At 40.2% G+C, this 21515-nt stretch overlaps 1 protein-coding gene across 5 annotated transcripts in view; it reads left to right on the plus strand.

Moving 5' to 3' along the window:
* LOC123760097 (uncharacterized) overlaps positions 1-20991 on the plus strand; it is a 208150-nt gene extending 187159 nt beyond the window's left edge. For 2 of the 5 annotated variants that reach the window (XM_069325717.1, XM_069325718.1), the window contains exon 5: positions 20148-20991. In XM_069325717.1, the coding sequence (XP_069181818.1) occupies positions 20148-20372 (225 nt within the window). In that variant the 3' untranslated portion in view covers positions 20373-20991. The remainder of the gene's footprint in view (positions 1-20147) is intronic. The other 3 variants (XM_069325720.1, XM_069325721.1, XM_069325719.1) reach the window with 2 other exon arrangements.
* Positions 20992-21515: the final 524 nt, after the last annotated feature.

Genomic DNA, 21515 nt, shown 5'->3' on the forward strand with positions numbered 1-21515 from the left:
GTGAGGTTAACTGTAGGAGAATACAGAATAAAAATTTAAAAATATTTTACTTTAATGAAATCTAACTTTTAACAAATTACTAAATAAAAATGTTATTAAACTTGGCTTTATACAGAGTGCAAATTAAACAACATAAACAGACAATTAAATTTCCATTACATTAATACTAGAAAATATGGTGCAGGAATACTGTGGGTCAAACTGAATAGCTCTGTTACCACACCAGGGTATGTCAATAGGTCTACTCAGCAGAAGCACTCAGGAGTAATCTAACTCTTAGTGGGCTAGGCAGCCCTATATATATACACACAATGAAGGCCGGGCAGAGGGCGCTGGTGACTTCTTTAACTATTAACGGGCTGTTAAACTGCTTGTTTGAGATGGCGTGAGCTCCCAGACAAAACCGGACAAAAGTACTTGAATATATAGACGAGGTAATGGGTAAAATAGGTGACGATGGAGCAGGCCGAATCTCTTACTAGACATTTTACCGTGACAATATTATATATATATATATATATATATATATATATATATATATATATATATATATATATATATATATATATATATATATATATATATATATATATATATATATATATATATATATATATATATATATATATATATATATAATGTTGTACCTAGTAGCCAGAACGTCGTACTCGGCCTGCTATGCAAGGCCCAATTTGCCTAATAAGTCAAGTTTTCCTGAATTAATATATTTTCTCTAAATTTTTTTCTTATGAAATGATAAAACTACCCATTTCATTATGTATGAGGTAAATTTATTTTTATTGGAATTAAAATTAACGTAGATATATGACCGAACCTAACCAACCCTACCTAACCTAACCTAACCTATCTTTATAGGTTAGGTTGGGTTAGGTAGCCGAAAAAGTTAGGTTAGGCTAGGTTAGGTAGGTTAGGTAGTCGAAAAACAATTAATTCATGAAAACTTGGCTTATTAAGCAAATCGGGCCTTGCATAGTAGGCTGAGAAGTGCGTTCTGGCTACTAGGTACGACATATATATATATATATATATATATATATATATATATATATATATATATATATATATATATATATATATATATATATATATATATATATATATATATATATATATATATATATTGTGGGACATTTGGGGCTTGAATCTAATTATTTAAATATTAATATAGTAAATTAAATTACGAAGGACCACCCGCTTTTAAGTAAAGAGGGAAACTGAGAAATTATGATCATTTGATAATTCCTAGATGAACCAATAACTATGGAAAAAATACTAGAGAATATGATCATAGAAATAATTAATGGGCTGTATAATTAAATGAATCAAACCTCAAACACCGACATTGGGGGGTTATTACTGGAACTCAGTACGTCCAGGAACTAGTGTGGTTCGTTCACTAATCCAAGATATAATAATCTAATCCTATGAATTATTGTGAAATCAATGTCATTATCATTAATGGGAACATAGATTATGAATATAATAATGATAATCATAATAAACACATGTCAATCCAAAACAGAGTTCTGCATGTAAATAATTCCAGATAATTATTAAAGGAATACAAAGGAATCTTAGCTTAATGACGATTCCTTAAAGTAAGTCACGACGCTTCCTCTGATTCTCCTGGGCTCGACTGGATGACGATTGGGATTCGATTGACATGGGAGAGGACAGCTAGGAGAATTCTTCTCACGTGCTGCAAAACAAATATTTACAGTAGCAACTAATTAAACTACTGAATTTCTATGTCCAAGAAATTAATGTTAATAGTAGGTAATGGATATTGACCTGTAGTTTGGTGTTGGTATACGTCGTCACGACAAATCACCCAGCTACAATTCTACACCCTATCAGATGCATCAAATAAGGATAAGATACTTAGCTAATATGGGCACTGTAAGTTTTAAGATTGCCGAAATTCGCGTCCCAGGCTCTGGCTTCACCTATCTTGGATAATGGCGCGCTTCACTGGCCGGTCACGTGGAATCACAAAGAACCAGAATTGATAGGTTCTTTATGTGACACTGACACCAGTTGAAGATATTGTCTGCAAGGCCTTTCACGCCTCACAGTGGCGACTTTCTTCTGGAGGATGGATAGCGTTTACCCTGATGACTGGGTAATGGCGTCTCCTCGTGAGCACGACGCGAACAGGTCCTCTCGAGAGCTTCTCAACACGTGTACTGGCTTGCTCTCCTTCCCCGCTCCACGTCTCGCGTTCATTAGACAAATTATTATCATGAATATTAGTATTTCTCGCAGTTGTGCTTGAAATGTTCGAAACAGGACGGGTTTATTATTTAGAAGAGTGAAATATTATTATTTGCCAGTTCAGTGATAGTAAACATATAATGGAGAGGAATTAATGTCTCTCCAGGGCATTCACTTGTGACGTTAATTTTTATTGCTAGATAACTGCTATGACTCTAACGCTCTATTCGGCTTTCAATTGGAGGTCAATTTATCTGTAATTAATTATCACACAGAACGCTTTGGTTATAGAGAATCGAATTCAATTCTCAGATACATTGGATATAATGTGTTTATTGTAATGAAATCTGACGCAATACTGACGTCGGGTGACGTGAGAATTCTAGCCTATTGCACAGATGAAATTATTAGTACATGTGAATTCTACGTTGTGGTAATTTTACTTACTACAAAGATTAGTAGCATTAGTAATAATTAATGAGAATACAACAGTGTTGTATTCGGTGTTGGAAATTTCCAACATAACTCCGGGGGGAGGATTCTAGGGTCGTAGTGTACTGTGGAGTACTGACCTATCCCGAAGTTGTTATTAATATTAGTATATTAGTATGTTAAAATGTTAGTATGTTAGTACACACATAACGAACGTCCCGTATTTATCAAGGACTTACAAGAAACTTGAGTCTTGCTAATTACATGTCAAATAAAACATGTTATTTATAGCCTACACAATAATTAAAGATTTTAAATCACACAATTTAAACAACAGAATCTACTGTGATGGGAATGCCCTTGGTCATAGTGACTTGTAATGGTTTGTTACTCGACATCCCATCGCAGCATCATCATAGTTATCTAAGTGGGATGTAAAGGAAATTACTCTTGTTCAGAGTTGTAATAGGCTTGCAAAATCCGCCTACATTGTTGAGCAGCAGCTCTAGTGGGGCGGTTGCTTGGAGGATCAGAATTATTGCCCTCGGAAATTACTGGGGAAACTGGATCTGGCTGATATTCTTGCTCAGTCAATTCAAGGGGAACCAGCTTCTCTAAAGTTTTTAGAGTAGTGTTGCCTCGGCATAAAACTTTAACTACTCTCAGGACACCTTGATGATCTGGATGAATGGCAACAATTTTGCCTATAGGCCACTCTGACCTTGGTCCATCACTGTCGACTAGTACTAGGTCCCCTGGTTTTAATTGCACCTTATTGTAAGGACTCGAAGCTCCGTAGTGATACTCTCGTAGAGCTGTGAGGTACTCTCGAGTCCACACCTCATTCCACCTGTTAATAACTCTGGAGAGATGCTGGTAGCTTTCCACCAAGTCTCCTCTGGTCACATGTGACGGGTCTACAGGGTCCTCTTCGGCTAAAGGGATGAGAGGGCTCAGTAGACCTCCATGGATCAAGTGTGAGGGACTCAGAGGTTCTCTCTGAGTGAAATCATCAGACAGGTAGGTTATTGGGCGGTTATTGACTCGCGCCTCGATTTCCACAACAATAGTTTGGAGTTCTGAGTAGCTGACCTTTTGTCTGTGTAAAGTTTTCCTTAGACACTTCTTGACTGTGCCTACCATTCGCTCATAGAACCCACCTTGCCAAGGGGCTCTCGGTGCTATGAATTTCCAGTGACATTGTCGTCTCTGTAGGACTGACTGTACTTCTGGGTGGTTCCAGACTTCTCGCAAACAAGATTCTCCTGCCACAAAATTGGAACCATTGTCCGATATCATTAATTTGGGACAAGATCTGCGAGCAGCAAATCGGCGGAAGGCCTGGATGAAGGCTTCAGCACTCATGTCTGGAGTGACCTCCAAATGTACGCCTCTGGTTGTAGCACACGTAAAGAGACAAATGTACGCTTTCACTGGTATATTATCTGGGTTACCAGTGAGAAGTAAGGCTCCTGTGTAATCAACACCAGTGGTTTCGAAAGGACGAAGATGAACCACTCTCTCTTCTGGGAGTGGTGGAGGTCCTGGGTAAGGACATACTCTAGCGTCGTATCTCTTACAGACTACACAAGATTTAATAATTGACTTAACTGTCTGACGACCTTGAGGAAGCCAGTACTTTTGTCTAAGGTCGGTGAGAGTATCTAAAACTCCACCATGTAAGGTACCATATTGATGGTGATGTAAGACAAGAAGTTTAGTGATGATGTGATGACGAGGTAGAAGAATTGGATTCTTTGTGTCCAAGTCAATTTTTGCATGAAGCAAACGTCCTCCACATCGTAGTATATTATGAGTGTTGGCATCATACCAGATGCCTAGAGACTTAGTTAATTTATCTGGAAGATTTTCATATTCGCTTCCATATGTCTCTTGTTGTGCACGTTTGATCCAGTAGAGGATAGGATTGGGAAACTTATGTCGAATTCCTACCTTAGTAAGAAAATCAAACACATGTGCAGTCACTCGTAGCAATTTGCTTAAGTTAGAATAATGGTGAGCATCAGTGGCTAATATTCGTTGAGGTTCTGGTTCTTTCATGGGAGTGGTGATATTGGTCACAATGACTTGTGGCTTTTGTTTGGGCCACTGACCACCAACAAGCCATGAAGGTCCATTGAACCACAGCGAAGACTTGACAAGTTGTTTGAATGTTAATCCTCGAGACAAATAATCTGCAGGATTGTCCTTGGTAGGAACATGTCTAAATTTATATCCAGCAGATAAATCATGAATCTCCCTGACGCGATTACTGACGTAGGGAGTTTTGTTGTTATTGTTTCTTACCCATTGTAAGACTGCCTCGTTGTCTGACCACACTACAATCTCACCAAAGTGGATATTATTGAGTGTCTTTGCCAGGCAACGAGCCAATCTTACTCCCACCAGCAATGCAGTCAACTCCATCTGAGGTAAAGATCTCTTCTTAATGGGAGCAACTCTTGCTTTAGATGTGAGCAAAATTGATTGTGCACTATTAACTAAATCGGCTACTGCGCCATATGCTTTGCCAGAGGCATAGCAGAAAACGTGCAAATCGGTGGGTAAGTTTGGTCCTGAAGCATTACGAGGAAATTTCAAAACGCCTAACTGATTAAAATCCGTTGAGAGTATTTGCCATTTAGCTTGTAACTCACTTGATAACGGATCATCCCATCCCATATGTTTCTGCCAGCACTCCTGCATTAGGAGTTTACCCCTTATTAATATAGGACTAAGTAGGCCTAAAGGGTCAAATGGTTAACTGACAAATGAGAGCAGTGTTCTCATGGTAAGGGTTGAATTATCAGTTTGTACTGACTTGACATTCATCTCGTCAGTACTGGTGTTCCATTCCACGCCTAGAACCTTTAATTGACTGGGTACCTGATAATCTGGAAATTCTTTCTCGATTACCTGGTTAAGCAGTTTATTATATGAGGCCCATGACTGTAGTGGCATATTAGCTCCTAATAGTTCACGGTTAGCCTCATGGTAGATTTCTACCAGATCAGCTTGATCATTAGTTGTCCCCTGAAAATTGTCGACATACAAGTTGTCGCTAATGTCTGCCTTATAGGGGCTGTTTGATTTCCTCAAATGTGTGTCTAATGTCGCTTGCAAAAGAAACGGTGAGGACGTAGCTCCAAATAATACTGAGGCAAAACGATAGGTGATTACTTCACTGTTAGGATCCAGTGGATCTTTAATCCAGAGGAATTTTGTGTAGTCACGATCTTCCTCCTGTAACCCTACTCGGAGAAAGGCTTTGCTGATATCAGCTGTATAGGCAAAAATGCCTGTGCGAAATCGTAACAACACATCATGTAGCCTTTGTGTTAGGCTAGGTCCCGTTTGGTGACATGCATTTAAAGACACACTGCTTGGCTTTACTTTAGCACTGCAATTAAAGACAATACGAATAGGTGTTGTCAATGAGTCTTTCACCACAGCGTGATGAGGTAAATAATGACCTGTTTTTCGGTCATCGTGTTCAACAACTTCAATGAATTTACTGTTAAGTTGTTGTTGGATAAGTTGGTGATACATGTTCAGTTTGTCTGGCTGCTTCTGTAGTCGTGTTAATTGAGACTGCAATTGTGAGGCTGCCATAAAATAATTAACTGGAAGTTGTGGATGATCCAACTTCCATGGGAGTCTTACCCAGTATTGTTTATTTGAATAGACAACTGTATCCAGGTATTGCTGGTAAGTCCACGTATCATCAGGACTTAGTTGTTCAGGGATAATGCCTAAAGTGTCTAAATCCCACAAACGATGTATTGGTGGGTCAGACTCAATATCCTCAGATATTTCCCTGAAACGTAGGGGTGACTGCTCCAAGCCTAGTCACGCCACGATTATGTTATTGGCTTGTTGGTTGGTGGGCGCTGGACCTTGTCTGAAAAACACTGATCCCGTAAGCAATTTGCCTCCTGCGGACGACAACAAATTCATTCCATGTTGCCTAGTGCATCCAGTCATAAGCTTGTAATAATGATCCGCGCCTATAAGTAATCCAACATCTGTGAGGCAGTCAGAATTTATTTTATAATCTGCCAGCCTCATGCGGTTTCGTTTAAGATGTCTCGCAGTGCGAGCTAATCCTGTGACCTGCAGGTCTGTAGGAAGTTTTTCCACTACTACCGCTTGGATTGGACTAGTAGAAGATCCGAGTCTTACTAATACTTTAACTACCTTGTAGTCACGAGGTTCACTATTTGACAAGAAACCAGAAATATTTAACCTCACACTTTTGGCAGGTTTTAAATTTAACTCATCTACCAACTGTTCTGTAATGAAGGTTTTCTGTGAACTTTGGTCAAAAAGACCTCTAGTGTTAATTCTAGATCTTCGGTTTATTAGTTTAAGTTGAGCTGTAGGCAGAGTAGTATTATTGCCTGACTCAGTAGCAAGTACATTTACCTCTTGATGCACTTTGCAATATTGCACTGCGGTAGAATTCGTAGAATTCTCCCCAGTGGTCATGGTTGGTGTAGATGATTTTCTACATAACGCGTAGTGGTGTACACCTTGGTTACAGCGGTTGCAAGAACGTAGCTGCACTGCACATTTCTTGGGATCATGAGAGCCCATGCACTTGGTGCACTTGTGCAATTCTTGTAACCTTTTAACCCTAACATTATAAGTAGGATAAACAGAGCATTGATAAATGGTGTGTCCCTGATTGCAGAGCAGACACCTTCTCTGGTTAATAGACTTAGTCTCTTTAGTAGACAAGTCATTGGTTATCTCAGAAGGAGACACCGAATATGTACCTACATTTCCACTTCTTTTCCCAGTGGATGAAATAGGTTTATATTTATATTTATTAGACTTATTTAAAGTCATTTTTGGTTTGACTGAAGTGTCAACTTGAGCTGAGTTACGATGGGAGTTAGCGGAGGAGTTTGAAACTTTCTCCCCATCTTGATTGGCTCTTTGTCTTTCGACTAAGGTATGCAGACCTTCTGTGATTTCTTTCAGAGTCAAAAAGGTCGTATTGTATATAGTACACAACTTATCTAAAGTTTCTCTTGGCAATTTTCGCTTAACAACTACTTTAGTCATCCATTCGGCTGACTGAACTTGGACTTTAAGGCTTAAGGCCTTGAGTAAAGACTCTAACTCTAGTCTGAAATTTTGGAGAGACTCTGCGGAATTATTAGCAGAGGGTAAATCTAGCAATTTTTGAACTAAGACAGTAATAGTTCTCTCCTTGTTATCGTAGTTGGTTTTGAGTAATTGAACAGCTGATGTGTAACCATCACTGGTCAGTGTTATATTGGAGATTACTTTCAAGGCTTCATTTCTTAACAAGCCTTGTAGATAAGTGAATTTGGTGGTTTGAGGAACGTTAGCTTTAGAGTCTACCGCATCTACGAATTTACTCCAGAAATCGTCCCAACTTTCTGTATCTAATCCTGAAAATGTAGGTAAGTCTAAAGTAGGTAGACGAACCTCTGGTAGTTGGTTATTGAAGTGAGACCCAGTGTTACTGGTATTGGATCCAGATTGTTTTCCTAATTTAGATAATTATATCTATTATTTTGCCTGATAATTATATCTTGAGTCTCATCTTCATACTGGGAGATGTCGTCTACAATTTGACTTACTTCCTCAGGATCGGTTTCTACAGTATTTAGCAAATCAAGGTAAGATTGACCTGCAGACTTGACTTGATCAAATTTCAAATCAGCCACTCTAACTGATGTCTAAGTGATAAGAATCAATGGGAGTATCTTTAGTTAAGCCCTCAGCCTTGTTAATTAATCTGGTCAAATGACCTTTAAGGCCAATGTAGGTTCTCCTCAATTGCTCAGGAGTAGCCATGTTGGGCTTAGGTCCAAACTTCATGGGATTAGTATATGTATTACTAATGAAGCTTGGGTACTTGTTCATTAGTGGACAAGTAACATTAAATGTAGCCTAATTTAAGGTGGCTATTTATAATTTACCTCACTTGAGGTTGAATGTACCTACCTACCTAACAACAAATAGCTAGATATTTTGTGCACTGTCTGAACTTCACCATTAGTTCTCGTCCGGTTAGCTCATCTATATCACCATCAGAGTTAATGGAGATTATCCAGCAATACACAAAATAGATACACAAATAATGCATACAAGAGAAATATTATGGAGACACTCCAATCAGAGCTATCTCAAAAATTAATCCCACCCTGTTTAGGGTCAGCACAAATAGCATAATACATACACTACTGACTAGCTTAGGGCTAGTCGTGATAATTCCTAACTAAGAATTATAAAGTTATTTAGTCTGGGCTTGTACCAAATTCAGCACAATCTCAGCCTAAATTCTACCTAATAACATTGGTAAAGATTATTGTGGTGCAGTAAGGTAAATATAGTTGTGCTGTATTTTTGGGTTTTTTGTTTTATAAGAGTGCTCTTGCACACACAGGTGAAAACAATTATGTACAGTTAAGTTTGGCTTGATAGCCACAGCCGTCTGTGATGGTTGATGGTGTTAATTAACTTGTCAACCACATGCAACCTAGACTCTCCTGACAAGTGTATACCATCTCTGGTCAGGTTCTGTCTATAAGGTCTGGCTGTAAATTTGATATATGTGGCATCCAATCTCACTCGTTTTTTCAGCCTGAAATTTATGTACTTAGCAGCTCTCTGGTAGTATTCTGGGGTTACTCCCCAACGATTATCTTGACTTGGTTGGCGAGGTTCCACTAATGTGAATGCTACCGATTCACTGATGAGCTTGAAAGAAGAAATTATGGCTTTGAGGTGTTTGATCACCTCAGCTGGATGACGAGTGGGATGGATGTCATTACCACCTAAGTATATAATGGTTAGATGGTGAGGCCACTCTAACGCAGGTGTTAGTGTGGGGTTGTTATAAAAGTTATGAGCTGTTGCTCCTGGTGACCTAAAAATTCTCACCTCTGTGTGAGGTATAGGTCTAAGTGTTGTGGGTAATTGGCTATGACCCACTAAAGCTACCTTATACATGAGGTGAAAGTAGCAATATGTTAGTGTGATCTAGACTAACTGATGTGTTACACTGTTAGTTACACAATTAATTAAATAGTTAGTCTAGCTTATGTCACACAAGGATTAGTTATTAATGATTAATATTTTAATTATAAATTTAATGCCAATCCGGTTCGATAAGGACCATAATGTGGAACATTTGGGGCTTGAATCTAATTATTTAAATATTAATATAGTAAATTAAATTACGAAGGACCACCCACTTTTATAGTAAAGAGGGAAACTGAGAAATTATGATCATTTGATAATTCCTAGATGAACCAGTAACTATGGATAAAATACTAGAGAATATGATCATAGAAATAATTAATGGGCTGTATAATTAAATGAATCAAACCTCAAACACCGACATTGGGGGGTTATTACTGGAACTCAGTACGTCCAGGAACTAGTGTGGTTCGTTCACTAATCCAAGATATAATAATCTAATCCTATGAATTATTGTGAAATCAATGTCATTATCATTAATGGGAACATAGATTATGAATATAATAATGATAATCATAATAAACACATGTCAATCCAAAACAGAGTTCTGCATGTAAATAATTCCAGATAATTATTAAAGGAATACAAAGGAATCTTAGCTTAATGACGATTCCTTAAAGTAAGTCACGACGCTTCCTCTGATTCTCCTGGGCTCGACTGGATGACGATTGGGATTCGATTGACATGGGAGAGGACAGCTAGGAGAATTCTTCTCACGTGCTGCAAAACAAATATTTACAGTAGCAACTAATTAAACTACTGAATTTCTATGTCCAAGAAATTAATGTTAATAGTAGATAATGGATATTGACCTGTAGTTTGGTGTTGGTATACGTCGTCACGACAAATCACCCAGCTACAATTCTACACCCTATCAGATGCATCAAATAAGGATAATATACTTAGCTAATATGGGCACTGTGTAAGTTTTAAAATTGCCGAAATTCGCGTCCCAGGCTCTTGCTTCACCTATCCTAGATAATGGCGCGCTTCACTGGCCGGTCACGTGGAATCACAAAGAACCAGAATTGATAGGTTCTTTATGTGACACTGACACCAGTTGAAGATATTGTCTGCAAGGCCTTTCACGCCTCACAGTGGCGACTTTCTTCTGGAGGATGGATAGCGTTTACCCTGATGACTGGGTAATGGCGTCTCCTCGTGAGCACGACGCGAACAGGTCCTCTCGAGAGCTTCTCAACACATGTACTGGCTTGCTCTCCTTCCCCTCTCCGCGTCTCGCGTTCATTAGACAAATTATTATCATGAATATTAGTATTTCTCGCAGTTGTGCTTGAAATGTTCGAGACAGGACGGGTTTATTATTTAGAAGAGTGAAATATTATTATTTGCCAGTTCAGTGATAGTAAACGTATAATGGAGAGGAATTAATGTCTCTCCAGGGCATTCACTTGTGACGTTAATTTTTATTGCTAGATAACTGCTATGACTCTAACGCTCTATTCGGCTTTCAATTGGAGGTCAATTTATCTGTAATTAATTATCACACAGAACGCCTTGGTTATAGAGAATCGAATTCAATTCTCAGATACATTGGATATAATGTGTTTATTGTAATGAAATCTGACGCAATACTGGCGTCGGGTGACATGAGAATTCTAGCCTATTGCACAGATGAAATTATTAGTACATGTGAATTCTACGTTGTGGTAATTTTACTTACTACAAAGATTAGTAGCATTAGTAATAATTAATGAGAATACAACAGTGTTGTATTCGGTGTTGGAAATTTCCAACATATATATATATATATATATCAAACTGAAAACTCACACCCCAGAAGTGACTCGAACCCATAATCCCAGAAGCAACGCAACTGGTATGTACAAGACGCCTTAATCCACTTGAGTTTTCAGTTGCATATGTCCTGGGGACCATTCAGGCTTGTTCGCATTTATATATATATATATATATATATATATATATATATATATATATATATATATATATATATATATATATATATATATACATATATATACATATATATATATATATATATATATATATATATATATATATATATATATATATGTATGTATATATATATATATGTATATATATATATATATATATATATATATATATATATATATATATATATATATATATATATATATATACATATATATATATATATATATATATATATATATATATATATTCTGACGGGAATGTGTAGGAGTGTAGATGTTCGGCAGTCCTCCTAATGGCTGGTGTCAATGCCTAGTCACATTTACAAAAAAAAAGATAGACTGCTTGGCTGTTGTCAGTGGTAAATTAAGGGAAGACACGCAAAACACATAGTATGAACAATGAAACTTTAATTAATATTGAAAACAAATTATGAACAAAAGAATCCCTTGGCTATGTACAGTGCAAACAAACAAGTCAAAAATATAATACAAAAATTAAGAACAGGAATGACATTATTCTATAATATAAAGACAGAAAAGTGATTAAACAGGTGCTGAGAATAAAGCGCTAGCTGAGAAACATCCACCTGATAGAGCGTATATCAGTTAGTTGTTCACAGTTTGAGAGCACAACATATTCTAACTCAATGACTGGTTCAAGCCCAGACATCGACTAAGTAGATGGCGCTGAGGTGCAGGTGTGCAGTCAGCGGGTCACCAATCAGAAGCAGGCAGGCTGGGAATGGTAGTTTGCTGGTTGATTACGGAGCCGGCACGGAGGGAGTGTGGAGTTGGGGGGAGTTTTGGGTACGTTTGCCTCCTGGTCAAAACGTTTTTTGCTACTGGTAGACGTATCTTGAAGCTAGCATCTTATTGTTGTACATATAAGTAACTTTATGTAGAGAAGAACAGGCTCAATCTCTCTTGAAAGAGATTATCGTCACAACTCTCCCCCGAAGCCTGCTCTAATGGGTGAAGTTACGTCTTCAGATGGTAGAGTGGTAGGTGTAGCTGCCTCTACCTCATAGACTCTGGAGAGGGCGTCTGCTATGATGTTGTCAGAACCCTTGATGTAGAAGATCTCCAGGTTGAAATTCTGCAGATACAAAGCCCATCGTAGAAGTCATTGATTGTTGAATTGGGCTTGCTGTAGGAAGCATAGGGGATTGTGGTCCGAGTAGATGGTGGTAGACCGAGCACTTTGTAGGTACGATTCGAAGTGCTGTAAGTTCAGGATGATGGAGAGAAGTTCCTTTTCGATAGTGTTGTAGTTCTTCTGGTGAGGTTTTAACTTGTAGCTGTAGTAGCTAAGAGGCAGAACCTCCTCGCCTCGTTGTTGCATCAGGACGCCCCCCGATGCTGGTACCATTGGCGTCGACCTTGATGAAGAAGGGCTTCGTGATATCTGGAGAGGCGAGAATGTGATCAGAACATAGCAAAGGAGCATTATTACAGTCCTGTAAATTGGTATGAAGATCAGTTAGGATTTCCGAGTTGGAAGGCACTGACTCAGTGTTAGTGCTTTCGGGAGGAAAAGCAGCGAAGGTCTCACTGTGGAGGTATGGACCTTTAAATGTGGATAATGATACCAACACAGTGGGGGGAGTGCCTTGATACTGCTTCAGGAGGTTGACGTGGCACAACTGGGTCTTCCGCCGCCTATCTGGAGTCTCAAGAACGTAGTTGTGGTTGTTTCTGCGCTCCTTGATGCGGTAAGGTCCTGAAAACTTGTTTTGCAATGGAGAACCTGGGATAGGAAAATATACCAACACGAAGTCTCCTGGTTTAAATTTCCTTAGTTTGCTGCTTTGGTCAAAATGAGTCTTCATCCTCTCCTGAGCTTTCAATAGATTGTCATTAGCAAATTTACGTACTCTCTCTAGAATGTGTTTTAAGTTTTGAAGAAACTGGGCACATTCTGAGGGGTCACTGAAGGTGGCATTACGTAGAGAGTCTTTAAAAGCTTTGATAGGAGTACGGCACTTACGTCCGTAGAGCATCTCATAAGGAGATACTCCTAGAGACTCATTGGGGACACTTCTGAAAATGCACACAATGAGGTCAAGTTGTTTATCCCAGTCCTTTAAGATTTCATTGCAAAATTTCTTTAGGAGTGCTTTAATAGTCTGATGACTACGTTCAAGAGAACCCTGTGAAGCAGGATGATAGGGGCTGGACAGTACCTGTGTGATGTTGAATTTTTCCAGTGTCTTCTTGAAGAGATCACTGGTGAAGTTGGTGCCACAGTCACTTTGAACCTCTCTTGGAAATCCATACTGGGTGAAGATCTTCAATAGTTGTTTCACCACAGTAGCAGCCGTAATGTTCTTTACAGGAACTGCTATGGGGAATCTGGTGGTAGGACACAGGATAGTTAGTATATAGGCGTTGCCAGAACTGGTCCGGGGTAAAGGACCAACACAGTCTATGATGAGCCTGTGGAAAGGTTCCGAAGGCACTGGGATAGGATTCAACGGTGCCTTAGGAATAGAGATGCTAGATTTACCTGCCATCTGACATGTATGAAACTGTTTCACGTAACTTTTGACGTCTTTAACCATACCTGGCCAGTAGTAGTCTTGTCTCTTTCCGTGGTAGGTTTTGTTAAAACCATAGTGAGAAAGTGGTCCGTGGGCCAGGTGTAGAACATCGGGCCGTAGGCTGGTGGGAACCACTAGTTGTTCGACATTTGCCCAATCGTCGTCCTCCTTCAGCTTACTGGGTCTGTACCTGCGGTAGAGCAACTGATTCTCTAGGAAGAACCCAGGGATACTGTCAGGTTGAGTCTCAGCCAGGAAGAATAATGGTGTTAATGATGGATCCTCCCTCTGTAACTTACGGAACTCCAAACTAGTAAGATTCGGTGGTAGATTCTGAGGGTCTTGAGGGACAGCGGTTGCAATAGAGTCAGCTGGTTGCGGGCGTGCAGCTTGTGCACGGGTGGTCACCAAAACCGGAGGAGAAACTTCATCACTTTCTTGGACCTCTGCTGAAACATACTTAAAGATGGGATTGTCCACTACAGAGTTATACACCTGGGGTTTATCCATGATGATCAGGTTGGACTGTTGCAGATCTTCTGCCAAGTCGTTGCCCAGGAGAAGTTGCACTCCAGACATGGGAAAAGGCTTTTCCCCTGATGGCGACTTGGACTTCACCGGTCACGAAAGGACAATCCAGGTGGACTCTGGCGAGTGGATACGGAGTGGTAGCAGTGAGGTCAGTGATAAGGACGGTCTCCCCGGTGTAGGTGATATTAGGCACAGCTGATATCAATATTATTGACTGAAGAGCCGCTGTGTCCAGTATGGACTCGCCAAAGGATGGGGAAGTAACCATCACAGATGGGCTGATGCGAAGCAGCGTCGGAGGGCGAGATTTAGTGCTGGCATAAATGTTTACTAGTTACGCTTTGTTAGGAAAACATTTTACTATCATGATAATGGAATTGCAGGTTTGTCTGTAAAGAAGTTAAATGAGGAAATTCGAGGCTGGAGAAGAAGGTATGCAAAACTCTGAGGTAGAGCAGAACTCCATGGTGTGGAGTTAAACTTCAAGCATCGTAGGGAAGCTACACGTTTCTTTGTGAAGTCAGTGGAAGAGCTTTACTGATGTTGGAGTAGGACTTCATTTGCATCAGACTGGAAGAACTGAAGAAGTGACTTTCCATATTTTGGAGGACCTAGATATATGCATTGATAGTGAGCTCTAGGAGCAGAAAAGAGGATCATGTGGACACACTAATGTATGAAGGGAGTGCTTGATTGTTTATTGGCATGTAAGACACAGTGTAAGGAGAGAGATTTATTTCTTTTTTGTTGGGGATACTTATGTAGATGTTCCAGGTATTTCAGTCCCAAGCAGATATTCATATTCTTTTATGGTTGAAGATATATTATTGTTGTGCCATGCATTTCAGCCCCAAGCAGTGAGGAGGTCATAGGTTGTATGCCACGAGTCGTGCAACAGCCTGATATAGATAGTTGATGAAGTTAGGATATATTAGAATCCTACCAGTTTGTAGCAGCTTAGAGTATTTTGTGGTAATATGGTATCATATAATTTTTGTGTGTGTGCGTTTTTAACAAAGACCAGTTTTTTGTTAATAGCTGGTCTTTGCTCTTGTCCTGGTGAGGTTTCCCAGAGAGAGAGAGAGAGAGAGAGAGTGTTACGGCCCTTATTGGGTCGCAACTGGGTTCTTTCTCTGATGTTATTAGAGTTTGGGTATCCGGCCCCAAGTTAGTAGTGGCTTTCAAGGGGAGTGTTCCATAACGCAAGTAAATTAAAGGGGAAGGGATACAAATACACTAAATTAAATATATATATTACCACCACCAATAAATAGATATATAAACTGTCACACGGGGGGGTATAAACATTATAATGTACAAAATGGTCTTCCCCTGAAGACACAGAATGCTCCACGGTGCTCAACGATGCTTAGCCCTGGTTCTCTTCTTGTGGCCTCACGATGAATCCTTCGATTCTCTAGGCGAGTCTACCCTGGCCACAGGCCAGCCAAATCACAGTCCCACTGGGTGCACTGTCGTGGAGGCCTTCAATCACAAATCCAGCCTGTAGCTGGCAGGTTCCAATCAGCTTCGCTGCGTAGGCCACTCCACGACCGATACTAGGATTGCGAGCCCTAGGCAGGAGCCTCGTGTGATTCTGCTGATCACTCCTCTCTCAACACCCCAGTGGCTAGTCTTCTCCACCAGTCAGCCCCGGGTACGACAATTCCTGGTTCTGCCACGTCACAGGCAGGCTAACACAACAGTGTTCATCCGGGGGGTGACTCACAGCTTCTGCAGCAAACACGTGGAGATACTATGGCTGCCTTGGGTAGACTGCCCATCGTCCAATCCAGCAGTCCCAGGTCGACTCTGTAATCAGACACGTCATCAGTACTAGGGACACCCTAGGGTACCTCACTTACAGGCTTAGACACAAACGCCCACCTATCCACTCCATAGATGGCGTTGCTGTCTAAGCGTCACCTAACCAGAGATCAGCAGCGGCTATGTCACGAGCTGATTAAGACGGGAATCCAGCCCCTGTGGCCGGTATACCCCGTCCTCACTAGATGGCGTCGTCCATTTGGAGGGGGTTTCGGGAGCTGACCCTCAGATGGCGTTGTCGTCACCGCTCCGTGCTACGACGCTGGGCTCGGGTCCGTAACAGAGAGAGAGAGAGAGAGAGAGAAGGAGAGAGAGAGAGAGAGAGAGAGAGAGAGAGAGAGAGAGAGAGAGAGAGAGAGAGAGAGAGAGAGAGAGAGAGAGAGAGAGAGAGAGAGAGAGAGAGAGAGAGAGAGAGAGAAGGAGAGAGAGAGAGAGAGAGAGAGAGAGAGAGAGAGAGAGAGAGAGAGAGAGAGAGAGAGAGAGAGAGAGAGAGAGAGAGAGAGAGAGAGAGAAGGAGAGAGAGAGAGAGAGAGAGAGAGAGAGAGAGAGAGAGAAGGAGAGAGAGAGAGAGAGAGAGAGAGAGAGAGAGAGAGAGAGAGAGAGAGAGAGAAAGAGAGAGAGAGAGAAGGAGAGAGAGAGAGAGAGAGAGAGAGAGAGAGAGAGAGAGAGAGAGAGAGAGAGAGAGAGAGAGAGAGAAGGAGAGAGAGAGAGAGAGAGAGAGAGAGAGAGAGAGAGAGAGAGAGAGAGAGAGAGAGAGAGAGAGAGAGAGAGAGAGAGACAGACAGACAGAGAGAGAGAGAGAGAGAGAGAGAGAGAGAGAGAGAGAGAGAGAGAGAGAGAGAGAGAGAGAGAGAGAGAGAGAGAGAGAGAGAGAGAAGGAGAGAGAGAGAGAGAGAGAGAGAGAGAGAGAGAGAGAGAGAGAGAGAGAGAGAGAGAGAGAGAGAGAGAGAGAGAGAGAGAGAGAGAGAGAGAGAGAGAGAGAGAGGTGGTCACGGTTGCAGACTGGGTGACAGTGAGAGAGAGACAGGGTGACAGTGAGAGAGACAGAGAGAGAGAGAGAGAGAGAGAGAGAGAGAGAGAGAGAGAGAGAGAGAGAGAGAGAGAGAGAGAGAGAGAGAGAGAGAGAGAGAGAGAGAGAGAGAGAGAGAGAGAGAGAGAGAGAGAGAGAGAGAGAGAGAGAGAGAGAGAGAGAGAGAGAGAGAGAGAGAGAGAGAGAGAGAGAGAGAGAGAGAGAGAGAGTGAGAGAGAGGTGGTCACGGTTGCAGACAGGGTGACAGTGGACAATAATTCAATAAAGGGGAATTTAGGAGATTATCTCAAACAAGGAGAGAGCGGGGAGTCTCGGCGGCTCGAGTAGGGTGTGTACTCAAGACAATGAGGCCAGTTATGGAGTCGCATAAAGTTGACACTGAACACCACTCCAAGATCAAGAAGCGTAAAAGGTGTTCTCCCCAGGTAAATTACAAGCACTCCAGTGTTCATTGCTGGTCGACCAACGGTAGTGGGAGTGTAGTTGCCATGGTCGGTTGTTTTTCTCTCAGGAAGTGGTTGGAGTCTTTATTCGTCGGTACTCAAGAAACAACCTGGTGCAATAACTAGCAGGTCTTTTGGAACAAATCAACAACCCCCCTAGATATCCTCTCCCCCTATGCACACCCATCCTGTATTTACACACGCCCTCCCTATCTTTCCCCACGCACACCCATCCTGTCTTTGTTCACACAAGCCCACCCCATTTTCCCCCCACGCAAACCCATCCTGGACACGCCTTCCCCATCTTCCCCCACGCACACCCATCCTGTCTTTCTTTATACAAGCTCTCACAATCTTTACCCAAGCACACCCATTCGGTCATTCTTCAAACACACCCTCCCCCATCTTGCCCCAAGCAAACCCATCCTGTCTTTCTTCACACATACCTTCCACATCTTTCCTCCCCCCCCCCTCCCATGTCACAACTGAGCACATGTGGTCATGAATTTTAAATGTTGTCTAGGGAAATAGAGGCTTTTGCTTGGGCCAAGGGAAATTCAAGGAGTAGGGGAAACAGCCAAGTATATAAGTCAAAGATTTATATGCATAAGACGTACGATATAATTCTTGGCATTAATTGTACTCCTTATAACTCAAGGTCAATCTGAAGGTAACAACTTGGTTATTAAAACTTCCAAACGGGCTCTGGATACCCACTGGCCCTCAGTCCCTAAACTGGAACTGTGCACACACAGCCCCCACACCTGTCAACCGGTGGCACACATTTATAAACCACTAGTAAACCTCAAGAACATGCCACTAACATTGGAGACATAGGGAACGCCTAATAAACACTTAACAGTAAGACATGTTATAAATTGAATTCTCATCAAGTCCCTCGATTCGTTGTAAAGACAAATTTATTGAGTAGGCATAAAAAGGTATCTACCATTTATAATGGATCCAGTGCAATGGATCAATTTTTATTATGAGTATAAGGGGGAAATGCAACTAGAATATTGAATGTGTATTATTCCTCGACAATACCTGGATTATCGCCAACTGGCACCAATATCGTACTATTCCAAGAAAAAGGACAAGTCAAGGCATTAGCGTGGTGGATTTAATTAAGTATGAGCCAACATGATTGTGGAGTTGGGCTTCTATGGAGATTAACTGTTGGCTTTTGCCAAGGAAGCAACGTTAACTAATATATAAAATGTTCTGTGAGACTTTGTTTGGGATAAATAAGATGCTTGTGTGGTGAATAGAAGGCTTATTAGTTTGGATAAAATTTTATTTCAAAGAGCGCTAGATTGCATTACAGAGCTTTTGGAAACAAGACGGGCAACAGTATTTTTAACGTGTATGAGTATCATGCAATTCGTCACTGATCTCGTCCTCTATTAGTTTGATGCGATAATCGATAACTTTTCGGGTTTCACTCCTAGCAATTCTTACATTCTCCAGAATATATTATCACATGTATATTAGTTCTCGTGAAAATATAAGTGGGATATACCATTAGCTTACCATCCTCCTTAGGCCCAACTAGCACCTAAACTATTTTGATGAATTGATAAAGAAGATATTGTGGGAAGCGAACTACCGAAGATAAAGTTAATAGTAGAAGAGTTGAAGTTAGTCATAAACCAGCTTAGATGGCGTTAATTGCAAGAGTTGATGTGTGTGGTGTTCCAAATGAGATGGTGATAAACATAAAAAAAATGATGTGAGCGGCGAACCAGCTGAGATGATGTTAGAAGTAGGAGAGTTAATGTTATGTAAATAGCTGAAGAGCTACCAGTATGAGTACTGACTGACCGTGTGGTGTAGTGAACAACGCCCTCAGCCCACAAGCTCCTCAAGGGAGCAAATGGCCTACGTTTAATCTCAGGCAAAGAGGGAAGGCGTGGCATGCATAATTAACTATGTTTCCCCATTCACCTAGCAGTAGTTGGATACATGGTCGAAATGCTACTTTTGTATCATGTTCCAAGGATAATTAATCGGGGTAAACCATAAGGTAACCATTGTAAATGACGTCTTTTTAACTTGCAAACAAAAATAATAAATCGCCTAATAATATATTTTTACGTAAAAAAACTAATAATATATAATTAAGTTTTACCATTGCTTCATCGACTTTCAGATGCTTGTCACCATCGCTAGCATCCAGGGATTCCAAATGATCACTACAGTTGTTACCAACCCATTCGCCGAGGAAGTTCTTCTTCGTCTGGGTTGTAAGGTCCAAACCACATTTGACTTCCACACCCTGGAAGAAGGTCTGCTTGACGTGTCCCGCATGGATCAAAAGCAGTTCAAAATAATGACTAAATACCTATCACCAACAACACCAAAATCACAGTTATAACCAGGAAATAATGAAAGTTTGTTCTATGACTGTTATTTTGTTTTTTGTAATGCTTTCCTAGGACAGTCAAATTTTGTTTGAATGAATATTATGCAACTCTTAACACATGTTGAAAAACACACAAACACATACAAAACGTTGTTGAAACCTTCACTAATGTTTCTACAGGGTCGTGGGAAAGAAAAGTTGCAAGTATGGATAAACAGGCACGTGAGCAACATTTAACCCAAGAATGGTAAAAGTATTTCTTTATGTAATTTGGCAAATTCTATTTTAACAATACTTTCTCCTTTATATTAAAAAAAAGTTTTTTTCATTTTTAAATATGATCATTTTGAGACATAAAATAATATTAATTATAAATGTTGTGTCTGAATTGGATGAAAGGTGGGCAAAACATTTAGTTTCTAATTGTTTATTTATTTTGTAATATGATTTTGCTTAAAATTGTTTTTTAAAACTATTTGCTAACTTATATATTAAATAATAAAGTTTTCATATTTTTTTTTTTAATTTATAAATTGTATTTATGTACTTCATTTAAAACATTAACATTAATTATAAATGTTGTTTCATAGGTGCATGAAGCAAATAAGCAGCATTTAATCTAACTTTTTATTGGAATAAAAAATTTAAGTGCATCAAAAAGATTCTTTATTATACCAGATTTTACATTAAGAACAAATAGGTAAGTGTAACTAGATGAGTATAATTATATGAATGTAACTAGGGGAGTACAAGTAGGTGAGTATAACTAGGAGAGTACAACTAGGTGAGTACTTCAAGGCGAATAATGGTAGGTGAGTTCTGTTAGGGTGAGAAGAACTTGTTGAGTACAACTAGATGAGTATAGCTATGTTAGAACAAGTAGGTGAGTACTGCTAAGTAAAGTACAGGTAGCTGCTTAATCGAGCTCGATGACTACAACTAGATGAGCACAACTAGGTGAGTACAACTAGGTGAGTACAGCTAGGTGGTTACAGCAAGGTGAATACATGTAGGTGAGTTCTACTAGGATATTACAACCAGGTTAGTTTAGCTAGATTAATATAGATAGGTACTCACCTAGTTTTGCTTGCTATTTCTTAGATACTCCCTTATCTACTGGAGACCCCTACCAGTTACTCTTGCCTGTTTCACCAA

Source organism: Procambarus clarkii, chromosome 16 (assembly GCF_040958095.1).
Source record: "Procambarus clarkii isolate CNS0578487 chromosome 16, FALCON_Pclarkii_2.0, whole genome shotgun sequence".
Lineage (NCBI taxonomy): Eukaryota > Metazoa > Arthropoda > Malacostraca > Decapoda > Cambaridae > Procambarus > Procambarus clarkii.